Source organism: Physeter macrocephalus, chromosome 14, assembly GCF_002837175.3.
Source record: "Physeter macrocephalus isolate SW-GA chromosome 14, ASM283717v5, whole genome shotgun sequence".
In the NCBI taxonomy this organism is placed as follows: Eukaryota; Metazoa; Chordata; class Mammalia; order Artiodactyla; family Physeteridae; genus Physeter; species Physeter macrocephalus.
Window position 1 is genome coordinate 40,591,817 of NC_041227.1, and position 23,508 is coordinate 40,615,324.

A 23,508-nucleotide genomic window follows, 5' to 3' on the forward strand; every position below is an offset into this window, starting at 1 on the left:
AAATTTACTGAGGCTTGATTTGTGACCCAAGATGTGATTTATCCTGGAGAATGTTCCATGTGGACTTGAGAAGAAAGTGTAATCTGCTGTTTCTAGATGGAACGTCCTATAAATATCAATTAACTCTATCTGGTCTATTGTGTCATTTAAAGCTTATCTGATATGAGTATTGTTACTCCAGCTTCCTTTTGATTTCCATTGGCATGGAATATCTTTTTCCATCCCCTCACTCTCAGTTTGTATGTTTCCCTAGGTCTGAAGTGGGTCTCTTGTAGACAGCTTATAGATGGGTCTTGTTTTTGTATCCATTCAGCAAGCCTGTGTCTTTTGGTTGGAGCATTTAATCCATTCAAATTTAAGATAATTATCCATTTGTATGTTCCTATGACCATTTTCTTAATTTTTTGTGTTTGTTTTTGTAGGTCCTTTTCTTCTCTCGTGTTTCCCACTTAGAGAAGTTCCTTTGGCATTTGTTGTAGAGTTGGTTTGGTGGTGCTGATTCTCTTACTTTTGCTTGTCTGTAAAGCTTTTGATTTCTCCATCGAAACTGAATGAGATCCTTGCCGGGTAATCTTGGTTGTAGGTTCTTCCCTTTCATCATTTTAAGTATATCATGCTACTCCCTTCTGGCTTGTGGAGTTTCTGCTGAGAAATCAGCTGTTAACCTATAGGAGTTCCCTTGTATGTGATTCGTCATTTTCCCTTTTGCTTTCAATAATTTTTCTCTGTCTTTAATTTTTCCTAGTTTGATTACTATGTGTCTCAGCGTGTTTCTCCTTGGGTTTATCCTGTATGGGACTCTCTGCGCTTCCTGGACTTGGGTGGCTATTTTCTTTCCCATGTTCGGGAAGTTTTTGACTATAATCTCTTCAAATATTTTCTCTGGTCCTTTCTCTCGCTCTTCTCCTTCTCGGACCCCTATAATGTGAATGTTGGTGCGTTTAATGTTGTCCCAGAGGTCTCTTAGGCTGTCTTCATTACTTTTCATTTTTTTTTCTTTATTCTGTTCCATAGCAGTGAATTCCACCATTCTGTCTTCCAAGTCACTTATCCGTTCTTCTGCCTCAGTTATTCTTCTATTGATTCCTTCTAGTGTAGTTTTCATTTCAGTGTCTTTGTTCCACAGGCTGCAGGATTGTAGTTTTCTTGCTTCTGCTGTCTGCCCTCTGGTGGATGAGGCTATCTAAGAGGCTTGTGCAAGTTCCCTGATGGAAGGGACTGGTGGTGGGTAGAGCTGACTGTTGCTCTGGTGGGCAGGGCTCAGTAAACTTTAATCCGCTTGACTGCTGATGGGTGGGGCTGGGTTCCCTCCCTGTTGGTTGTTTGGCCTGAGACAACCCAACACTGGAGCCTTTGGTGGGGCTAATGGCAGACTCTGGGAGGGCTCACGTCAGGAGTACTTCGCAGAACTTCTTCTGCCAGTGTCCTTGTCCCCACAGTGAGCCACAGCCACCCCCCACCTCTGCAGGTGACCCTCCAATACTAGCAGGTAGGTCTGGTCAGTCTCCCCTGGGGTCACTGCTCCTTCCCCTGGGTCCCGATGCACACACTACTTTGTGTGTGTCCTCCAAGAGTGGAGTCTGTTTCCCCCAGTCCTGTCAAAGTCCTGCATTCAAATCCCACTAGCCTTCAAAGTCTGATTCTCTAGGAATTCCTCCTCCTGTTGCCGGACCCCCAGGTGGGAATCTGACATGGGGCTCAGAACCTTCACTCCAGTGGGTGTACTTCTGTGGTATAAGTGTTCTCCAGTCTGTGAGTCACCCACCCAGCAGTTATGGGATTTGATTTTACTGTGATTGTGCCCCTCCTACCATCTCATTGTGGCTTCTCCTTTGTCTTTGGATGTGGGGTAATCTTTTTTGGTGAGTTCCAGTGTCTTGCTGTCATCCAGTGTCTTCCTGTCGATGATTGTCCAGCAGCCAGTTGTGATTCTGGTGTTCTCGCAAGAGGGAGTGAGAGCATATCCTTCTACTCTGCCATCTTGGTTCCTAATCCTATGGTTAAGTCTTGAAGTTGGGTACTGTCAGTCCACCCACTTTGTTTTTCTCCTTCAGCATGGTACTGGGTACTCTGGGTCTTTTGCCTCTCCATATAGACTTTAGAATCAGTTTGTCCATGTCCACAAATAACTCGCTGGGGGACTGCACTGAATCTATAGACCAAGTTGTAAGACCTGATATCTTGACAATATTGAGTCTTCCTATCCATAAACATGAACTACGTCTTCATTAGTTTAGTTTTTTGATTTTTTTCATCAGAGTTTTTATAGTTTTCTTCATATAGATCTTAAACATATTTTATTAAATGTTTACCTAAGTAATTTGGGGAGTGATAATGTACATTCTATTGTGTTTTAAATTTCAATTCCCCTTTTTCATTGCTGGTATATAGGAAAGTGATTGACTATGATATATTAACCTTGTATCCTGCAATCTTGCCATAATTGCCTATCAGTTCCAGGAGACTTCTTGTCAGTTATTTCAGATTTTCTACAGAGACAATCATGTCACCTGTGAATAAGACAGTTTTAGTTCTTCCTTCTCAATCAGAATAACCTTTTATTTCCTTTTCTTATCTTACTGCATTAATTAGAACTTTGTTGAATTTTAAAAGTATGCTGTAAGTCACCACACAGCGATTGGAATGTAAAAATTTTTAAAAGAAGAATGATCATTTCTAGTGTTTGCTATGTACCCAGCGCCTATCCAAGTATTTTACATGTATTATCTCATTTAACCTTCACAACAACTCTCTGAAGTGGGTACTATTATTAACCCCATTTTAAGGATGAGAAAAACTGATCCACAGAGAGGTTATGAAACCTGTTTAAGGTTACCCAGTCAGTAAGTAGCAGAGCAAGGATCCACAACTAGGTCTGCTGGACTGTAGTGTATGTTTTTAACCATTATCCTGTATCAATTTGGGATGTATTATGGGCTAGGGCTTATGTCTTGTACAGGTGTTTCTTAAACACCACTCTCATTTGATCCCCTCAGCAACTCTGAAAGTTAGCTCTTCTTATCCCTGTTTCACATTGAGAATGATGAAGCTCAGCCCAGTGGCCTACTGCAAAGTGGCATTTAAACTCATTTAGGCATGTGCTCTCGTTTTGAAAATGTTTTTTGGCAGAAAAAATATATGCTATTTGCTATTCAGTGCAGCTTTAACTGATCATTCAACAAACACTTACTGAGGGCCTGTTAAGGGCCAGAAACTGTTCTAGGCACCGAGGAGACAGAAGTGAACAAGGCAGCTGGAAACCCTGTCCTCACAGAACTTACCTTCTAGTCAAATATAAAGCATTTAAAAACAAAACAAACTGACAAACAAAAAAATCCCCCCAACCACTACAAAGTGCTTGACCAAGAAGTCACAGAGGCATCTGGTGGGGAGTGAAGGGGCAGGGCTCTCCGAGGAGAGGACGTCTGAGCTGAGGGAGGTGCTCCAGCCTCGGAGATGCTTCTGCTGACTTAATCCCAAGTCAGTAACGACATGAAGACCCTGACTGCCTGCTTAGAGCTTTAGATTGGGAGCCCAATCATGGAGAAGAGTTTTCCCACTTGCAGTGAGTTTTGAGTCCCTGAGTTGTTAGCCATCAGCCCACACAGGATGCCACCTGGGGAAGGGGAAAAAGGGCAGAGAGTAAAACTGACAGTATGGCGGGCGCTTCCCTTGTCCCTCCAGCCTCCATCTGGGTTTGGAAGTTGATCCTCTCCTTGGAAACATGTGTTTCAATTTTGGTTTCTTCTTAATTAAACCAAAGACTCTGCATGGAAACCAAAGTGGGATTTTCCCTCCAGATGGGGACTCACTCTTCTGATGTGACCATAAAGTGCCAACTTACACTGATATGGAAGGACTTCTGTTGTGTAAAATGATTTCTTGACGGGCACTTTGCCTCTGGAGTTCATTCTTTCTCAGACTTCCTTCTTCCCCTTATGGCACCGCTTACTTACAGTATACACACTTCATCATGTAATTCTAACAATTCCATGGAGCAGATATTATTTCTGCTATTTAACAAGTAAGGAACTAAAGTTTAGGGAGGGAATTAAGGTCACAGGACACTGGAGTAGTCTCACAGAGCTGGGTTGCAAGTGCAGGTCTGACTCTAGAACCTTCTGCATTATTCCAATACCACATGGAGTTTCCCATATCCTTCCCAAATCTTCATCCCAGATCACAGCAATTTTAGCCCCTCTGACTTCACGAAGCACCTCGATGAAACAGCCCCCAAAGTCCAGCTCAGTCTCCTCCCACACAGCGACAGCCACGTAACCCCCTTCAAAAATGCTCTGTGATCAACAAATCACAGAAAACAGTCACTGCTAATACGAAGGACCATATAACCAGAAAAAGTAAAATACATAAAAACATAAACGAGGAGGGAAACAGTTCTTTCTGTGAGGTATTTCTCAATCTCTGCCTACGTTTGGTAATGGTTCCGCCATTATCCCTTCTGTAAGATCAGCAGAGAGTAGATGGAAAGAATGTTCAATTAAGCACAGAATTGCCAGATACCTTTCAGGTAGCCAAACGAGTGAGAAAATGCAAGGATTTTCACCTCCTGAAATTTATTGTGAAACTAAAAGGATTCAACCTATACAAGGCCTAAACCAAAATGATTCTATTGTTGGAAATCAAAGGTTTGAAAGTAACATAAAACTGAAGTATCAACAGAAGGAGACACTGCTGTTAGTCAGAAAAGCTGGGCTGTGCAGGGAAGTGGCAGCTGGTGCTGGGTAGGGGGACGTAGCACTACGGCAGCCGCTATAACACCCACGTAGTAAGGCAGGTAAGGCGTGGGAACTACCAAGACTTTTATTTTGAAAACAACTCCTCATTTAGTTCACGGTTCCCGCTAGAAAAGACGACACCTGTGAGCTCTGGGCATCTCACTATTGTAAGAAAAAGTGATGAGACGCAGCTGAGGGCCAGGCTGGTGCTCACAGCTAAGCTCGGTATTCTCCTGTCAAGAGCAGACAGCTCCAAAGGACACCAAGACCAGATGAGGCTACTCTGGGACCACGAACAAGACAAAGAAAAACAAAAACCAAAAACCACTCCACAATCATGTCTGAACACAAACCCATGAATACTGTACAAACCAGGAAAATGATCAAATACCCCCCTCCTCTGGCTAATAGGATGACTGCTGTGTTTTTTATCAATCATAGTTTTAACCTCACTCTGTTCTTCTTGCCTTCCAGATAAGAATTATTAAGACACCCAATCAGAGAATTAGCCCAACATCTAATCCAGAGCAAAGCCCGCTTGCTTGCACTCTGCCCTGAATCACCTAACCCAGGGCCGAGTCCTATCATAAGGTCTTGGTAACACCTTGCTGAGATGCCCCCTGTTTCCCATGGTATCTGTTCTTTCTTAGTGCAGGGAATTAATAAATCTAACACCCTGTTAAAAAAGTAGGTGTGTCTGGGGGTCACTGGCCGAAAGGCACTGACATTTGTCAGGCAGAGACTTGGGGTACATCAGGTGTGCTGGGGACGCCACAGTGGGCAGCCTCACCGTCAGCGACTCGGGAGACATGCAAAGAGAGCCGACCGGCTGTGAACAACAGCTATGTAAACGCAGAGGAACTGTGCTCATTTCATAATGATCCTAGGCCTCTCATCTTTCTCACACTGGACAAGAGCTCGACCGTGATTCAATCATCAGAAAGCATTCCTACATTTCAGATGACAATTTTACAGGGTGAAAAAAAGGCTGGTGTTACACCATGAGATTCCTGGTATCTTCCAGGTATCACCATGAATAAGAATAGTCACATAATCTTAGTGTCTTTGCCCTCAGAAATTGATTTTGCAAGTAGATGTAACAAACTGAGGTGCTCACATTGCTACACTTCATGACTGCAGCTGGGGGGCGTCCTTTTGTCCTCCCCTGGCTCTTAAAGCAGATCTGAAACGTGCTGGAAAGCGCCATCACTATGGCCAACTGTCCTCATCACCACCGCCACTTTCATTCACCACGGTACCACCTAACATTTCAGAGTGCTTCCCTCTGTACCAGAGGCCGTGTGATGTCCATGATCTCATTTAACCCTCAGGTCAACTCCTGGAAGATGGTGGTATTATTTGCGTTCATCTGTCAGTGATAAAGGACACTGACAGTGACATTAACTCCAAAGGAGCAAAGCCAGGATTCAAGACCGAGATGAAGCACGCCAGGCCCATGCTCTAAGCTTCCACACTATTTTTATCCATATTAATAATGCTCTAGCCAGTGACGTGAAAATGGGGAAGAAGTGGTCTTGGGCTGCTGCCTGCTCCAGTACTTTGAAGAAAATGTCCTAGAAACTTCGCAGGTTCTTACTCCTAAAGGTGGTGGTTTTATTCTTGAAAGCTTTACTGTTTTATTAGAGGATTTCACTTGTTTTCGTTAATTACAGTTACTCCTTGAAATGACAGACTACTGAGATGATTAGCAGAAATGTTTCCAAGTAGATGATAACATTCCCTGAAATTAGTGACCCAAAATGCACCTCTCATCAAATAAGGTAGAGTTTCATACAGCAATGTAAACATATGTTCTTTGAGGGCAAGAAGTGTCTCATTCACCTTGATAGTCTATGTAACACCTAGCACTGTCCCCAGCATGCATCAGGAATTAAATAAATGTATACTGAATTAAATCAAATAGGAAGTTCAAGGACAATAAATGTTAATTTTCACATGAAAATGCACTAAATCAGTGACTCTTGGTGTTAGATTGAAAATAAAAATCATAATAGTTGCAGGAAATCAACTCAAGAATCTCAGGTTAACTTTCCAGTAAAGTGACGCTGAATTACACTCTCTCCTTGACAAGAACATAATATTCTAAGATTTAACAGTCAACATTAGATGAAATACACTTGATTTAAAATGTAAGCCCCTATATTTCCACAAGGTGTGGGGAATCCATTCCTTATGGGTTAATGCCACAGGTAAACCACAGTCACAGGCAAATGGGAGGGATGCTTGTATCCGCAGAGATGTTGACATAAAACTCTGTCAACAGCTGATGGCTCGGTAGGGCTAAGTGATTAAGTAGGAGATCCTGAAAAAACAAACATGGGTTCCACCTGAAAGTACCAAGAATGAAAAGGTGCCCTGAGCTTTGCTCTGACTCTGGAAGCTGGAGTGGAAAGACAAGAGTCCCAAAGAGCAGGGCTCACAAACGCACGGCACACAAACGCCCAATCTGTGGGGCACGGCTGGCACCATGTGCATTTATTTAGAGCCCTGAGAAAGGAGGGATGACAACAGCTATTTCCTGTTAGTTTACAAACTTGTTTTTTTTTTTTTTTTTTTTTTTTTTTTTCGGTACGCGGGCCTCTCACTGTTGTGGCCTCTCCCGTTGCGGAGCACAGGCTCCGGACGCACAGGCTCAGCGGCCATGGCTCACGGGCCCAGCAGCTCCGCGGCATGTGGGATCCTCCCGGGCCGGGGCACGAACCCGTGTCCCCTGCATCGGCAGGCGGACTCTCAACCACTGCGCCACCAGGGAAGCCCTACAAACTTGTTTTTATACACTGTCATTCTGCACGTTTCCATTAAAGACAAGTCTGGATAACTGACGCAGGTAAGGGTTCGGGAAAGAAAACCATCACTAGTTCTACTGTGAGTTTTAAATTGTTTGCACGATACAATTAAACCTTTAAGAGAACTTGGTCAAGCAGGCTCACCACGATAACCTTTCCCTTGAATGTAAGCTCTTCAGTTGGGTATCAGGGTCACACCACCTCATAGGCTGATTTTTAGAGCCCTGCAACGACCCATCCAAACCTCAGTCGTAATAGTTCCAGCACTTTTTCAAAGGTGTAATTCTATAGTTTAACTCACAGGCCTGTAAGCATGGCCACACCCTGAAACTCTTCTTTCCTCAGATCACTTCTATACTGAGGATCTCAAGTCTCTAAAATGCCCCTCGTGGACCACAATCTCCTAGTCTTCAATTTTTCCAAGGTCCCCACTCCCCACTTTTGCTCTCACTGCAACCTCCAGCCTCTGGATGTTTCCCTAAGGCTTGGTTCACTGGTATTCACTGGACTCCATGGTCAGCCATTTCAAACTGGCTGTCTCCAGGAATGAGAAAAATACTGCCGTTTTATGGAGACTTTCACAATTCAGAAAGGGCTGTCTCAGGCCTCCTCTTATTTGATTTCATTTGCTAATAGGTCTTATTTTTCTTCCTCTTAAAAGAGTAGCAGAGGGGACCGTGCGAGGCCCCCAGGAAGCTTGCTGACTGGAGTGAGCTATTTGTAACTTTATCCTGCCTGCCTCAGTGGCTCACAGCGGCAAGAGGGTAGCCCATGCCTGAGGGCTACCTGCGACCATGCCCGAGGGCTACCTGCGACCATGCCTCTCAGCACACTGTGCCTCAGTTGCATCAGATGCCAACCAAATAAGCAGCTCTAGCCTGCAAAGCAATACAAGCTCTACGGAGCAGTCAACAGTGCATGCCAGCAGGGAGGCAGTCAGAAAAACAACAGTTGTGTTGAACCAAAGCTCTCCACGGAGCTGGCTCAGAAGATGAAGTTAAAATAAGTCCAACAAAACCTAACCATGACTAAAATAGGTATGTGTCTTTTTGCTTCCAGCCACCTTGAAAAAGTAACAACGATGCAATACTACAAATCTTCAGTTAATTAATTCAAGTTTTTGGCAGCAAGCTTCGTACCCCCAGCCTGCATTGCATACCATCTGTCTATGTGAATATTCAGTTCTCACCCACGACCTGCTTCCTAACCCTTGGTATAAATGTTATCTCCTCAAAACCCAGGAAAACGCTCTGTTGGGGGGGAAGGACTTATATTTTAAATAAACTGATCTCATTACTTTACAATCTGCTGCTGCCACCTCCTGTGTTAATAAAGCAGCATCTCTCCATCCGTGAACAAGAGTTAAGTGTTCAAGAGGAAGAATTCTCACTGGTCAATCAGATGGCAAATTTTCTGCACAGAGAAAGAAAAGCTTAATTCTGTTACCTCTAACTGACTTCGCCTCTCAGCAATCACACGTTCATCCTTGTTTCCAAATAGTTTCTTTGGAGGGAATTCAAGAGTCGCGAGCTGAAATACATATTTTATAAGAGATGCATTAATATCACACCTGTGATCTTTGGGCTATTATTAATCCATTATTTGGAATCTCTATCATGGTGGTGGGGGGAAGAGAAAGAGGTTGGAAGTTTAAAGGTGGTAGGGCCTGCCTTGCTTAGCCACCAACCGTGTGACCTTGAACAGACCAGGCAAGGCTCCACAAGGGTCACCCGAGAGGCAGGATGATGGGGCCTCAAAGGAAGGACAGACTTGAGTCTCAATGTTTTGTCCCAGACGACATAGTAGACTCTTTGCCAGGTGGTGTTTCACATGTTTTATTTTTTAAAACACAAGTTTGTTCTTCTTTTAGTCCCCTTCTAATACTAGAATTCAATTATATTTGTGTTGACATAAGAATTTGAAAACTCAACAAGCATACTACCTGAACATTTTGTAAAAGAGTTCTGTAAACTTTCCATATTGCCTTTTCTCAGCTACTACTGCAAATGCAGATGGCCCATGTGAAAAGAGGGCTTCTCTTTCAATCTTTTCTCCTTGTTTCCTAGAGAATAAAGGTTTAGAATTTGTTGTAGCCAGGTCCTGGAATTTCACAGGTATTTTCCTTATGCTTCTTTTCTTGGAAGTATAAAAATCATAACAAAAAGGTAAGTTTTCTTATAGACTCCAAGGCAAGAAAGAGCTCTATAATCTGCCAGAAACCTGACCAGCTCGTGTGGCTTTGGTTGAATGAACGTTGAGCGGCAGTAATTGCTGGTGTTGATGAAATTCACTATTTCCTTCCTTCCTCGCCCTGTCAGGTTCAGACACACTGAGAGGCCAACAAAGCATTATCAAGAAAAAAAAAAAAAAAAAAGAACATTTCTCCCACAATATAGGTCACAATGTGGCACAAAATGCTTATTTTATACATATGCAAACCTTGGCTGATTTAAATTTATATTGCCACAGTGGGAATCAAAAATTAAGAACTAGAACATTTCTCCCACAATATAGGTCACAATGTGCCACAAAATGCTTATTTTATACATATGCAAACCTTGGCTGATTTAAATTTATATTGCCACAGTGGGAATCAAAAATTAAGAACTAACATCTGTATGTATAGGACTTTGAAAACTTAGTACTAAAGGAGAATATACATACAGAAAAATGCACATATCCTAAGTGAACAATTGGTGAATTTTCAACATCTCAACACACTGTAACCACCACCCAGATCAAAAGAGAACACCCCCAGCCGCCCAGGAACCCCTGGCACTCCCCTCTTACCCTGTAAAAGGCTGGCGCTAGCCTGACTTCTAACAGCATGGTTTAGTTTTTCCCATTTTTGAGCTTCATCGTATGGCACGAACCCTTGTGTGTCCACCGTCATCGCTCTACCTCATGTGTGCGAGGTCCACCCATGTTGCCACGTGTTGCAACAGTTTGCTCATTCCTGTGGCTGAACAGTATCCCACCATGTGAACATTCCACCGCTGGTCTGTTCAGTCTCTGGTTATTGGGCTTTTGGCTAGTTTCCAGTTTCTGGCCCTTAGACATTGTGCTGTTATGAACATTTTCCTATAGGTTTTCCATACGTTTCCTATAAACATATGTAGGGATTCCTGCTGGTCATAGTCTGAAGGATGAAAATGCTAGGTCATATGGAATGTAAGTGTTCAGCTGTACCTTAAGTTATCAAATGGTTTCCCAAAGCAGTTTTACTCCCAACACTCCCACCAGCAGTGACTGAGAGACCCAGTGGCTTCAGATCCTCACCAGCACCTGGTGCTGTGGTCTTTTTCATCCTGGCAATGCTGGTGGGTATGCCGTGATTTCTACTGTGGTTCAGATTTGCATTTTTCTAATGAGCCATGATGTTGAGCATCTTTTCACATGCTCATTGACCATCTGGTTACTCATTTCGGGGTAGTGTCTGTTCAACTCTTTTGGCCATTTTTTTTTTTTTTTTTTTTTGCCGTGCGCAGGCCTCTCACTGCTGTGGCCCCTCTCGTTGCGGAGTGCAGGCTCCTGAAGCACAGGCTCAGCGGCCACGGCTCACGGGCCCAGCCGCTCCGCAGCATGTGGGATCCTCCCAGACCGGGGCACGAACCTGTGTCCCCTGCGTTGGCAGGCGGACTCTCAACCACTGCGCCACCAGGGAAGCCCTCTTCTGGCCATTTTTTATTGGTATATGCCTTTTTCTCATTAAGAGTTATTCTTCCTTTTCCCTCTCTTCGAGGTGTCTTTGATGACTTTAGAGCCCTTTTTCAAACTTAGTGGAAGTCAGAGGTTTGCTCCTTTCAAACTCAAGTGCTCTTTCTACCCCAAACCTTGGAGTGGGTGGGGTGTGGGACCTCTTTCTCCTTCTCTCACCAATGTTCCAATTTGGTTCTTACAGGCAACTTTAAAATCAGTTCAAGGTAACGTGAAAGACCATGGGCACTGAAGTAAGACAGACCTAGTTTGAATCTTGACCACTAACTAGCTAACTACTTTGTTTCTCTGAGCCTGAGTATTCTCTGATGAAAAAAAACCACAGGCAACGGTAGTAAACGTTACCGGTTATCTGTGAAGATTTAGTGAAGCAATGCCGAACGGGCCTTAGCTACTCTTATTATTTAATAGAGATCTGGTAATTACTAAGAAAGCAGCATGCCACATCCCTGGTTCCCTCCCCCCATCTCTGGAATGGTGATGTGGCTTCAAGGAGCAAAGGGTTTTCTGGAACTCTGACTTCACTGGCACAAAACACACTTCCCATATGTTGCAGGTTAGAGAAGACAGGTACCCAGAACGTGTCTTTTGGGCTTCGTCCAGCCTCGATTTCATCTTGTACAAATGTGTTCCCCCACCAAATGCAGTGATGCTGAAAGCTTGGCAAGCATGCTTTCACAGTTGGTTGTTTTGTCATTTTCGTATGTGGCTGATGAGGTGACGTGGTTTCTGTCAGGGGAAATTTACAGTCATACTTGCATGCTCGCTCAGAACTGGTGCACTGAAAGGACCTCTGGCAGCTGAACTAGGTGGGAAGCAAGCATTTAAATTTCCTCGTAGTCAATGGTAGTATGTACTCCATCCTGGGATAGAGGCTAGTATCTTGTGCTATGATGATCCACCCTGTGAAATAACTGTGTATAGATTATCTATAATACAGATTTTAGGAAGAAAAGGGCAACCTTAAATGGCACTGAGGCACATAATCATAGGACTATAATACTCAACAATTTAACTTCAGAGATAAAGAAACACAGGGTCAGAGGTCAGTGACAGAATGGTTCCAAGTCATGGGCTGGCTGAGTCAAGACGAGGAACCAGGACTGACTCTAGGTTTTCATAACAAGGCTGTAAAGTGTGTCCGCAGAGTATGGAAGACCCTTCTGAAGTCCTTGAGAACCTAGGACCCAAATAAAAGACAGTAACCCCTCCCAGTGTGTATTAACCAGGAAAATGATGGACAGCTGCTAGCAGTAATCAACAGGCCCACCAAGAGCTGTCAACAAACCTCACTGAGGACCTGCACCAACAAGGGAACAGGAAAGTGACAGGGGTCCGTGACCACGGTGGGGAGAACAGGAACGGGATGGTCTGGAGGCAGGGTCCTGGGAAGTCTGTCCTGGGATTATTCGCTCCTGTCAACTGACTCCTCACAAAATAAAACATAAGAAGGATGGAGGTGAAGTGTTGGAGGGACGGAGAGAAGAAACGGGAGCAGAAGTTCCCACGTGATTCATGATAAGTGCACGCAACGGGGTCCATGTCCTTTTGATGGGGCTGGGACATGAACAAACTGAAGTAGAAAGGTAAGGGCGTCAGGCAAGGTATCCAAAAAGAGTATCGGCTCCATTACAATGATTACATTTACATCAGAAACAGCTTTCCAACCTCTTCCCTCTGACAGAATGGAAACTACCTCCATTTCTCCTTTTTAGAGAATCTCGACAGTGCTGTTTAGGCTTCGCTATCTGTAAGCTCTTAGGTTGAATGAGATGAAATTGCCAGTTTTGAAGTTAAAAATGGTTGAATATCAGCAACTCCATAAGGTTAAACCCCTTATAAAACTTCTGACATTTTTTAACATCTTTATTGGAGTATAATTGCTTTACAATGGTGTGTTAGTTTCTGCCGTATAACAAAGTGAATCAGCTATACATATATCCCCATATCCCCTCCCTCTTGTGTCTCCCTCCCACCCTCCCTATCCCACTCCTCTACATGGTCACAAAGCACTGAGCTGATCTCCCCGTGCTATGCGGCTGCTTCCCACTAGCTATTTCATGCCACTCTCTCACTTTGTCCCAGCTTACCCTTCCCCCTTCCGTGTCCTCAAGTCCATTCTCTACATCTGCGTCTTTATTCCTGTCTTGCCCCTAGGTTCTTCAGAACCGTTTTTTTTTTTAGATTCAATATATATGTCTTAGCATACGGTATTTATTTTTCTCTTTCTGACTTCACTCTGTATGACAGTCTCCAAGTCCATCCACCTCACTACAATTAACTCAATTTCGTTTCTTTTTCTGGCTGAGTAATATTCCATTGTATATAATTTCATGCCACTCTCTCACTTTGTCCCAGCTTACCCTTCCCCCTTCCGTGTCCTCAAGTCCATTCTCTACATCTGCGTCTTTATTCCTGTCTTGCCCCTAGGTTCTTCAGAACCGTTTTTTTTTTTAGATTCAATATATATGTCTTAGCATACGGTATTTATTTTTCTCTTTCTGACTTCACTCTGTATGACAGTCTGTATCAATTTACTTTCCCATCAACAGTGCAAGAGGGTTCCCTTTCCTCCACACCTTCTCCAGCATTTACTGTTTGTAGATTTTTTTGTTGTTGTTGTTGGGGGTAGGAGTTTATTAATTTATTTATTTTTGCTGTGTTGTGTCTTCGTTTCTGCGTGAGGGCTTTCTCTAGTTGTGGCAAGCGGGGGCCACTCTTCATTGTGGTGCGCGGGCCTCTCACTATCACGGCCTCTTGTTGCGGAGAACAAGCTCTGGACGCGCAGGATCAGTAACTGTGGCTCACGGGCCTAGTTGCTCCATGGCATGTGGGATCTTCCCAGACCAGGGCTCGAACCCTTGTCCCCTGCATTAGCAGGCAGATTCTCAACCACTGTGCCACCAGGGAAGCCCCTGTTTGTAGATTTTTTTGATGATGGCCATTCTGATTGGTGTGAGGTGGTACCTCATTGTAGTTTTGATTTGCATTTCTCTAATGATTAGTTGAGCATCCTTTCATGTGTTTGTTGGCAATCTGTATATCTTCTTTGGAGAAATGTCTATTTAGGTCTTCTGCCCATTTTAAAAATATGGAACGCTTCATGAATTTGCGTGTCATCCTTGCACAGGGGCCATGCTAATCTTCTCTGTATCGTTCTAATTTTTAGTATATGTGCTGCCGAAGCGAGCACAAAACTTCTGACATTTTTAAATGACCATTAGGCCGAAGACACATTCCCAGCTGCTTTTACCTGCCAAGGGTAAATATTCTCAGTTGAGGGATTGTTGATTGGCTACATCTAAACCAATATTCTTTCAAAAGAATATTTTTCTTCAAGCACTCAAAAACAAAACAGAACTAGAAATATCTTATATTTTTAAAATGCAACACTAAAATAGCCAAGGGGTTGGGGAAACAGTACAGTACAGGTGGCACGGAAGCCATTTAGGGGCCAATAGCTGTTGACACAGAAGGGATTAGGTTGCCACTCTCAACAACAGACCGTCTTTTGAAAAGAAAAAAAAAAAAAAAAGACCATCATAGTCTTTACTTGGATTAAAGAGGGCAGGAACTGCTGCTTCATTCTTACTATAAAATCCTTATAATCCTTTATATCTTTACTATTATATAAATCCTGAGAAGGGTTTAGAAATCTGGGGTAGAAGAGAGGCCTGAACTTTTTCTCTCCCCAGGTACAAAGTGACCACCTCATTTATTTTGAAACAGAACAGCAAAAGCAATCCTCTGTGGGGTTCATTTCTGGATTGTGAATTATTTAAACTGTCCACATGTTTTTAAAAATGTACAATTTACCAAGATAGAAAGAGCCACTGGTCAGGACAAATAATGTGCCTGGAGAGCCAAAAAAGGGGAAAAGATCTCTTCTATTTTGCAGAAAGCGCTGCTGTCTGAAAAGTAATATTTCCAACAAATTAAGAATACAAGAGAGGCTCAGAGAGGGGGTGATTGTCCCTGACTTTTCCTCTCATGTCCTACATACACTGACATCTATTGTTTATTTGTTTGTTTGGCTTCTTATGTTAAACAGCAAATTGAAAATAAAATCAATGATATAATTTGTACATTTACATTTCTTCTCAAGTTCTTTATAGTTAAATTTTTTTCATTTTTATCACTTCATTTTTTAATCTAGCAGATGGTCGAGATCTGATTTCCATGAGAAATGCTGTCAGGAACAGTAAATGGCATCCGTGGGTGGAGGAGAGATTCCTCTTTGATATCCTTTGTAACCTCTGACAAAGGAAATACAGTGTCCTACATTTCTAAAAATTAAAGTTCCTGAAGTTCGATATTCCTCACAACTACTCAATTCTAAAGGAACTCAGATAAATATTTCTGATTTATATAAAAATGATCAAGATACTTGGGATTCAGTAATGAGGAAAAAATAATTTTCTTCTTTTTATAAGATTTCATTTTCTGTCAGAATCAGCTTGCTAGTTTCTACCAGAAAAGTATGTTGGGATTTTTATCAGGATTGTACTGAATATACAGGTCATTTTGGCAAGAAGTGACTTCATAAAGTCTCAAGTTCACCATTCCATGAAAAAGTAAAAAGATTTCATTTTCATAAAGAGCAAAACCCATCATTTCCCCCTTATAACTTTCACGGGTAAAGTCTCATGTTAAAAAAATGTGATTGCCACGGAAATAATCTTTCTACAAACCATAACACTTGATGGAACAGCTCTGGTTAAAAACGGTGGAGTAAAGCCTTTATTTGCATCCCTTCACACTTTCAAAAGCACCAAAAACGACAAGAGATGAAAAGCAGAGTTCCCTGTCAATCCCTGAAAATAACACAACATTGTAAATCAACTATACTCCAATAAAAACTAAAAAAATAAAAGTAAAGACTCTGACTCCAAAGCAGGAAACCACTGCAGCCCACACACAGGCCAGCAGCTGCAGGGAGCCCAGCCTCCCTGTCCTCCTCTCCAGGCCACAGGTTGTCCACTAGGGTCGGCATCCAAACCCCCAGGTATTGCATGACGCTGATGTTAAAGACTAAAGCTGGGGACAAGGAGAAGGTGGGGGGAACCCGCAGCAAAGAGGAGGGCAGTAGGGGCCTGTGCGGGAAGAACCCAGAGCTCCTCAAGGTGTTGGCAGAGAAAACAGGCCAGAGGTAGGCACCTGGCTCTACTGCCCCCGCGAACACCAGAAAATAAGATGTGCCTTGATGCGAAGGGAAAAACTGGTGGAAAAAAATTCAGAAAAATTCCAGGCAAAGGTTTAGGCGTGTGGTAGCTTGCTGCCTCCCCCTCCCCAGGGTATGTCCCTTCCTTGTCCCCATGATTCACTGGTGTTTTCCCCTAAAATTAGTCCATTTCACTTAAAGATGAGAAATAATTAGAAGGAACTAAAACTGAACTATGAATAAAAAGGGTAGGTGAGGAGATACTGAATAAAAGAGAAGCAAAAGGCAGATAAAGAAGATGCACAAGAAGGACTGACCAAAGACAAGAACAACTCAGGGAAGAAATTATCCACAGTCTTAAGGAACCACAAACACCCATAAAAAAGAACCAAAAGCAGGAAGTGATACACAGGTTGAAAGAAGAAACTACAGTGGGGGGAAAAGGACAGAAAACTGAGCCAGCTCATAGAGAAATGGCTGATTCCAGGACTGGGATGGCGACCACGTAAGATGAGCCCGAAGCATCTTGTAGTGCCAGAGATCAAGGAAGTGCTCAAAACCAAAAGCACGTTGGGGCTTCCCTGGTGGTGCAGTGGTTAAGAATCCGCCTACCAACGCGGGGGACACAGGTTCGAGCTCTGGTCCAGGAAGATCCCACATTCTGCGGAGCAACTAAGCCTGTGCGCCACAACTACTGAAGCCCGTGCGCCCATGGCCCGTGCTCTGCAACAAGAGAAGCCACCGCAATGAGAAGCCCACTCACTGCAACAAAGAGTAACCCCTGCTCACCGCAACTAGAGAAAGCCCGTGCACAGCAACGAAGACCCAACGCAGCCAAAAATAAATAAATAAAATAAATAAAAAATTTTTTTAAATTAAAAAAAAAAAGAAAGATGGAAGATGTATTTAAAACCAAAAGCACAATGATGGGAGTGTGTCACAGGGACACAGATGCAAAGAGCTGCTGCATACGGCCTAAGTTGGAAAAACGTGAAAAACAAAATTTTTAAAATGTATTGGCTTAAAACCCAAAATATGATGAAATAAACAAGTAAATAAATAAATGGGGAAGAAGAAACAAGCCACCTATTCAGAAGAATTACAAGTACCTAATGTAGATACCTCACCCTCCAGGAAGTGGGGGCATCTCTCTCCACCCCTAAAACGTGGGCTCTGCAGAATGTGTGCTGTGTGCAGTGCCTTCCTTCCCAAGAGAACAGTATAGAAAGGGGGGAACCAAGGAACCTCACAGGGGAGAAACCTCAGCCAGGAGATCAAGGTCGATCTCAACAGTGATAAGTCACACTGATGGTGTGTGTGTCCTTCATATGATGTGATGATAATGACACTTTACCTCTGTGGTTTTTCTCCCCAAAACCCAAATGTCTAATCATGAGAAAAACAGGCATATCCCAATTGGGAACATTCTCTAAAATACCTGACCATCATTCCTCACAATATCAAGGTCATTAAATATAAGGAAAGTCTGAGAAACTGTCACAGCCAAAGGGAGCCTAAGGAAACATAGTGACTGAATGTAATGTGGTATTCTGGATGGGATACTGGAACAGAAAAAGGACATTAGGTAAAAATTAAGGAAATCTCAAAAGTACAGACTTTAGTTAATAATAATAATAATGTATCAGTGTTGGTTCACTAGTGGTGACAAATGCCCTATACTCATGTGAACTGTTAACAGGGAAAGTGGGTATGGGGTATATGAAAACTCTGTATTACCTTCACATTTTTTTCCTGTAAAACTAAAACTATTCAAATAGGATTTCTGGTTTCTGATCTGATACGTAAGGAGCTTAGAAGTTGTGATGTCTGTCCTCCCAAGAAAAAAAAACTGAGGAAACTGAAAATCAAGAGTTCTTCCTGAAACATAGGCAGAACACTCTAAGACATAAATCACAGCAAAATCCTTTTTGACCCATCTCCTAGAGAAATGGAAATAAAAACAAAAATAAACAAATGGGACCTAATGAAACTTAAAAGCTTTTGCACAGCAAAGGATACCATAAACAAGACCAAAAGACAACCCTCAGAATGGGAGAAAATATTTGCAAACCAAAGAACTGACAAAGGATTAATATCCAAAATTTATAAGCAACTCATGCAGCTCAATAACAAAAAAACAAACAACCCAATCCAAAAATGGGCAGAAGAACTAAATAGACATTTCTCCAAAGAAGATATACAGATCGCCAACAAACACATGAAAGAATGCTCAACATCATTAATCATTAGAGAAATGCAAATCAAAACGACAATGAGATATCATCTCACACCGGTCAGATTGGCCATCATCAAAAACTCTAGAAACAATAAATGCTGGAGAGGGTGTGGAGAAAAGGGAACCCTCTTGCACTGCTGGTGGGAATAATGTAAATTGATACAGCCACTATGGAGAACAGTATGGAGTGGAAGCAACCTAAGTGTCCATCAACAGATGAATGGATAAAGAAGATGTGGCACATATATACAATGGAATATTACTCAGCCATAAAAAGAAATGAAACTGAGTTATTTGTAATGAGGTGGATAGACCTGGAGTCTGTCATACAGAGTGAAGTAAGTCAGAAGGAGAAAAACAAATACCGTATGCTAACACATATATATGGAATCTAAAAAAATGTCATGAAGAGATTAGTGGTAGGATGGGAATAAAACACAGACCTACTAGAGCATGGACTTGTGGACATGGGGAGGGGGAAGGGTAAGCTGTGACGAAGTGAGAGAGTGGCAGGGACATATATGCACTACCAAATGTAAATTAGATAGCTAGTGGGAAGCTGCCACATAGCACAGGGAGATCACCTCTGTGCTTTGTGACCATGAGAGGGGTGGGATAGGGAGGGTGGGAGGGAGGGAGACGCAAGAGGGAAGAGATATGGGAACATATGTATATGTATAACTGGTTCACTTTGTTGTAAAGGAGAAACTAACACACTATTGTAAAACAGTTATACTCCAATAAAGATGTTAAAAAAAAAAAAAGAGTTCTTCTGGATCCATCAGAGAATTAAGGTCACAGGGCAAACTACTGTCCCCCATCTGGAGAGATGGACAGGCAGAAACAGAGAAGCACAGCTTAGCTGGTGCAGAAGCTCACAACTGGAGCCAGTTTTGGTAGGAACACTTTAAACTGCAATTGACGAATTGCTGGAGGCTCAGTGTAGCCTAGTATGAGCGTTAAAAAAACTCCAGAGGAGCTGCATTTTCCATAACTTTTGTGACATTTACCTCCAGAAGTCCCACCAGATTCTCACCGTGAAGAAGAATCCCTTTGGTTCTGCAGAAGGTGCTGGGGGCGGGGATGGTGGGGTGGTAACCTTTTGAAATACACCCAGAGTGCTCTGCCCTCAAGGGAAACTGTCTTCCCAGAATCTAACCACTTTGGGTTTTACCAAAGCCCAACCGTTGGGGCGGGGAAGTGGAATGCCCCCTGCAGGTTTCACTAAGAGACTGAGACCTAATCACAGGCCTACAGACCCTCCAACACACACATCCCATCGCCACGCCAACAGGGCTCCTGCAAGACAACAGGGGACTGCAGCTAAAGGAAACGCGAGCCTCAGGCTCTATTTAAGAAGCTTCTGGGAAAACCCAAAGACAATAGCAGAAACACAAACAAGGGCACTTGAGGACATTTTTGCCTCTGACACCACAGCCAGGGCAATCGTAGCCTATACGGTAGCCAGATAAATATAAAACTGCACACTAAAGGCCTATCTACCTCAGCTCCATTCACATGACACACCATGTCCAGCTTTCAACAAAAATTACAATGCATGCTAAAAGGCAAAAAACAGTCTGAGACTATTCTAAAATGAAAAAAGCTGATTGAAAAAAGAAAATCCAGTGCCTCCACACCCTGCACCCCTGCCCCCTCCTCCCCCACTGTCTACATGCTCGAAAAAAAAAAAAAAAAAGTGAGCAAGAAGAACTCAAGAAAGAGAGAGAAACAAAAACAGTAGTAGGAAGTCCCAGTAGAAGAAACAAAAGTAGCATGAAGACAATAAAAACACAGGTTAGCCTATGGCATATAGAGCAGAGAAAATAACAAGGCAAAATGAAAAATGCTAAGGGAAATAAAACATGACCCAAGAGGTTTATAAGTAACAGAGAAATGTCTTTAAAGTGTGCAGTCCACAGGCAGACATTCTCAAGCACATAAGAACTCAGGTAAAACACATCAAGGTGAACCTTTCAAAAATATACTGGCTGACCAAAAATATCCAACCAAGAGACAGCACAATACAAGGATCTCAGGAACGGAGAAACCACTGTAAATACCACCTCTACTTAAACCCACAACGAGGACAGAATTATGCATAATTTATGTATAAAAAAGGGAACTGCACATAATTTACGTACAAAAGAATGTGATACATCTTGACTTTATAAAATATTTTTTAAATTGGGTAGGTGGGAGTAAATAAAATGTGATAATCTTATCTTTGTTACGAGTCAACTGATCATTTTTTAAATTTAATTTTTTAATACAGGTTCTTATTAGTTATCTATTTTATACATATTAGTGTATATATGTCAATCCCAATCTCCAGATTCAACTCACCACCACCCCACCCCCGACTTTAACCGTTTGGTTAATATGTCTGTTCTCTACATCTTTGTTTCTATTTCTGCCTTGCAAACTGGTTCACCTGCACCATTTTTCTAGATTCCACATATATGTGTTAATATACGATATTTGTTTTTCTCTGACTTACTTCACTCTGTATGACAGTCTCTAGGTCCATCCATGTCTCTACAAATGACCCAGTTTGGTTCCTCTTTAGGGCCGAGTAATATTACATTGTATATATGTACCACATCTTCTTTCATCATTCGCCTGTTGACGGGCGTTTAGGTTGCTTCCATGACCTGGCTATTGTAAACAGTGCTGCAATGAACATTGGGGTGCATGTGTCTTTTTGAATTATGGCTTTCTCTGGGTATGTGCCAAGTAGTGGGACTGCTGGGTCATAAGGTAATTCTATTTTTAGTTTTCTAAGGAACTCCATACTGTTCTCCATAGTGGCTGTATCAATTTACATTCCCACCAACAGTGCAAGAGGGTTCCCTTTTCTCCACACCCTCTCCAGCATTTGTTTGTGGATTTTCTGAAGATGCCCATTCTAACCGGTGTGAGGTGATACCTCATTGTAGTTTCGATTTGCTTTTCTCTAATGATTAGTGATGCTGAGCAGCTTTTCATGTGCCTCTTGGCCATCTGTATGTCTTCTTTGGAGAATTGTCTATTTAAGTCTTCTACCCATTTTTGGATTGAGGTGTTTGTTTTTTAATATTGAGCTTCATGAGCTGTTTATATATTTTGGAGATTAATCCTTCATGCGTTGATTTGTTTGCAAATATTTTCTCCCATTCTGAGGATGGTCTTTTCATCTTGTTTATAGCTTCCTTTGCTGCGCAAAAGCTTTAAAGTTTCATTACATCCCATTTGTTTGTTTTGTTTTGTTTTTATTTCCAGTACTCTAAGAAGTGTGTCAAAAAGATCCTGCTGTGACTTATGTCTAAGAGTGTTCTTCCTATGCTTTCCTCTAAGAGTTTTATGGTGTCCGGTCTTACATTTAAGTCTCTAATCCATTTTGAGTTTATTTTTGTGTATGGTGTTAGGGAGTGTTCTAATTTCATTCTTTTACATGTAGCTCTCCAGTTTTCCCAGCATAATTTATTGAAAAGACTGTCTTTTATCCATTGTATATTCTTGCCTCCTTTGTCATAGATTAGTTGACCATAGGTGCGTGGGTTTATCTCTGGGTTTTCTCTCCTGTTCCACTGACCTATATTTCTGTTTTTGTGCCAGAACCACACTGTCTTGATTACTGTAGCTTTGCAGGATAGTCTGAAGTCAGGGAGTCTGATTCCTCCAGCTCCGTCTTTTTTCCCTCAAGATTGCTCTGGCTATTTGGGGTCTTTCTTTTGTGCCTCCATACATATTTTAAATTTTTTTGTTCTAGTTCTGTAAAAATTACCATTGGTAATCTGACAGGGATTGCACTGAATCTGTAGATTACTTGGAGTACTACAGTTATTTTCACAATATTGATTCTTTCAATCTAAGAATATGGTATATCTCTCCATCTGTTTGTGTCATCTCTGATTTCTTTCATCAGTGTCTTATAGTTTTCTGAGTACAGGTGTTTTACCTCCTCAGGTAGGTTTATTCTGAGGTATTTTATTCTTTTTGTTGCAGTGGTGAATGGGATTGTTTCCTTAACTTCTCTTTCTGACCTTTCGTTGTTACTGTATAGGAATGCAAGAGATTTCTGTGCATTAATTTTGTATCCTGCAACTTTACCAAATCATTGATTAGCTCTAGTAGTTTTCTGGTGGCATCTTTAGGATTCTCTATGTATAGTATCATGTCAACTGCAAACAGTGACAGTTTTACTTCTTCTTTTCCATTTTGTATTCCTTTTATTTCTTTTTCTTCTCTAATTGCCATGGCTAGGACTTCCAAAACTATGCTGAATAAGAGCGGCGAGAGTGGACATCCCTGTCTTTTTCCTGATCTTAGAGGAAATGCTTTCAGTTTTTCACCATTGAAAATGTTTGCTGTAGGTTTGCCATATATGGCCTTTATTATGTTGAGGTAGGTTCGCTCTATGCCCACTTTCTGGAGAGTTTTTATCATAAATGGGTGTTGAATTTTGTCAAAAGCTTTTTCTGCATCTATTAAAATGATCATATGGTTTTTATTCTTCAATTTGTTAATATGGTGTATCACACTGATTGAATTGAGTATATTGAAGAATCCTTGCATCTCTGGGATAAATCCCACTTGATCATGGTGTATGATCCATTTAATGTATTGTTGGATTCTGTTTGCTAGTATTTTGTTGAGGATTTTTGCATCTATATTCATCAGTGACATTGGTCTGTAATTCCTTCTTTTGTAGTATCTTTGTCTGGTTTTTGTATCACGGTGATGGTGGCCTCATAGAATGAGTTTGGGAGTGTTCCTTCCTCTGCAATATTTTGGAAGAGTTTGAGAAGGATGGGTGTTAGCTCTTCTCTAAATGTTTGATAGAATGCACCTGTGAAGCCATCTGGTCCT

The 23,508-nt window shown here is 42.0% G+C and overlaps 1 protein-coding gene and 1 non-coding gene across 2 annotated transcripts in view; both read right to left on the bottom strand.

Annotated features, from left to right (window-relative positions):
* The window catches only part of KIF16B (kinesin family member 16B), a 293,074-nt gene that overhangs the window by 28,011 nt on the left and 241,555 nt on the right, over nt 1–23,508 (bottom strand). The window contains exon 25 of the mRNA XM_024123350.3: nt 8,990–9,073. Within this exon, the coding sequence (XP_023979118.2) occupies nt 8,990–9,073 (84 nt within the window). The remainder of the gene's footprint in view (nt 1–8,989; nt 9,074–23,508) is intronic.
* LOC112064859 (U6 spliceosomal RNA) lies at nt 14,346–14,453 on the bottom strand. The gene has a single exon (XR_002891713.1). It is a non-coding gene; the product is annotated as a U6 spliceosomal RNA (small nuclear RNA).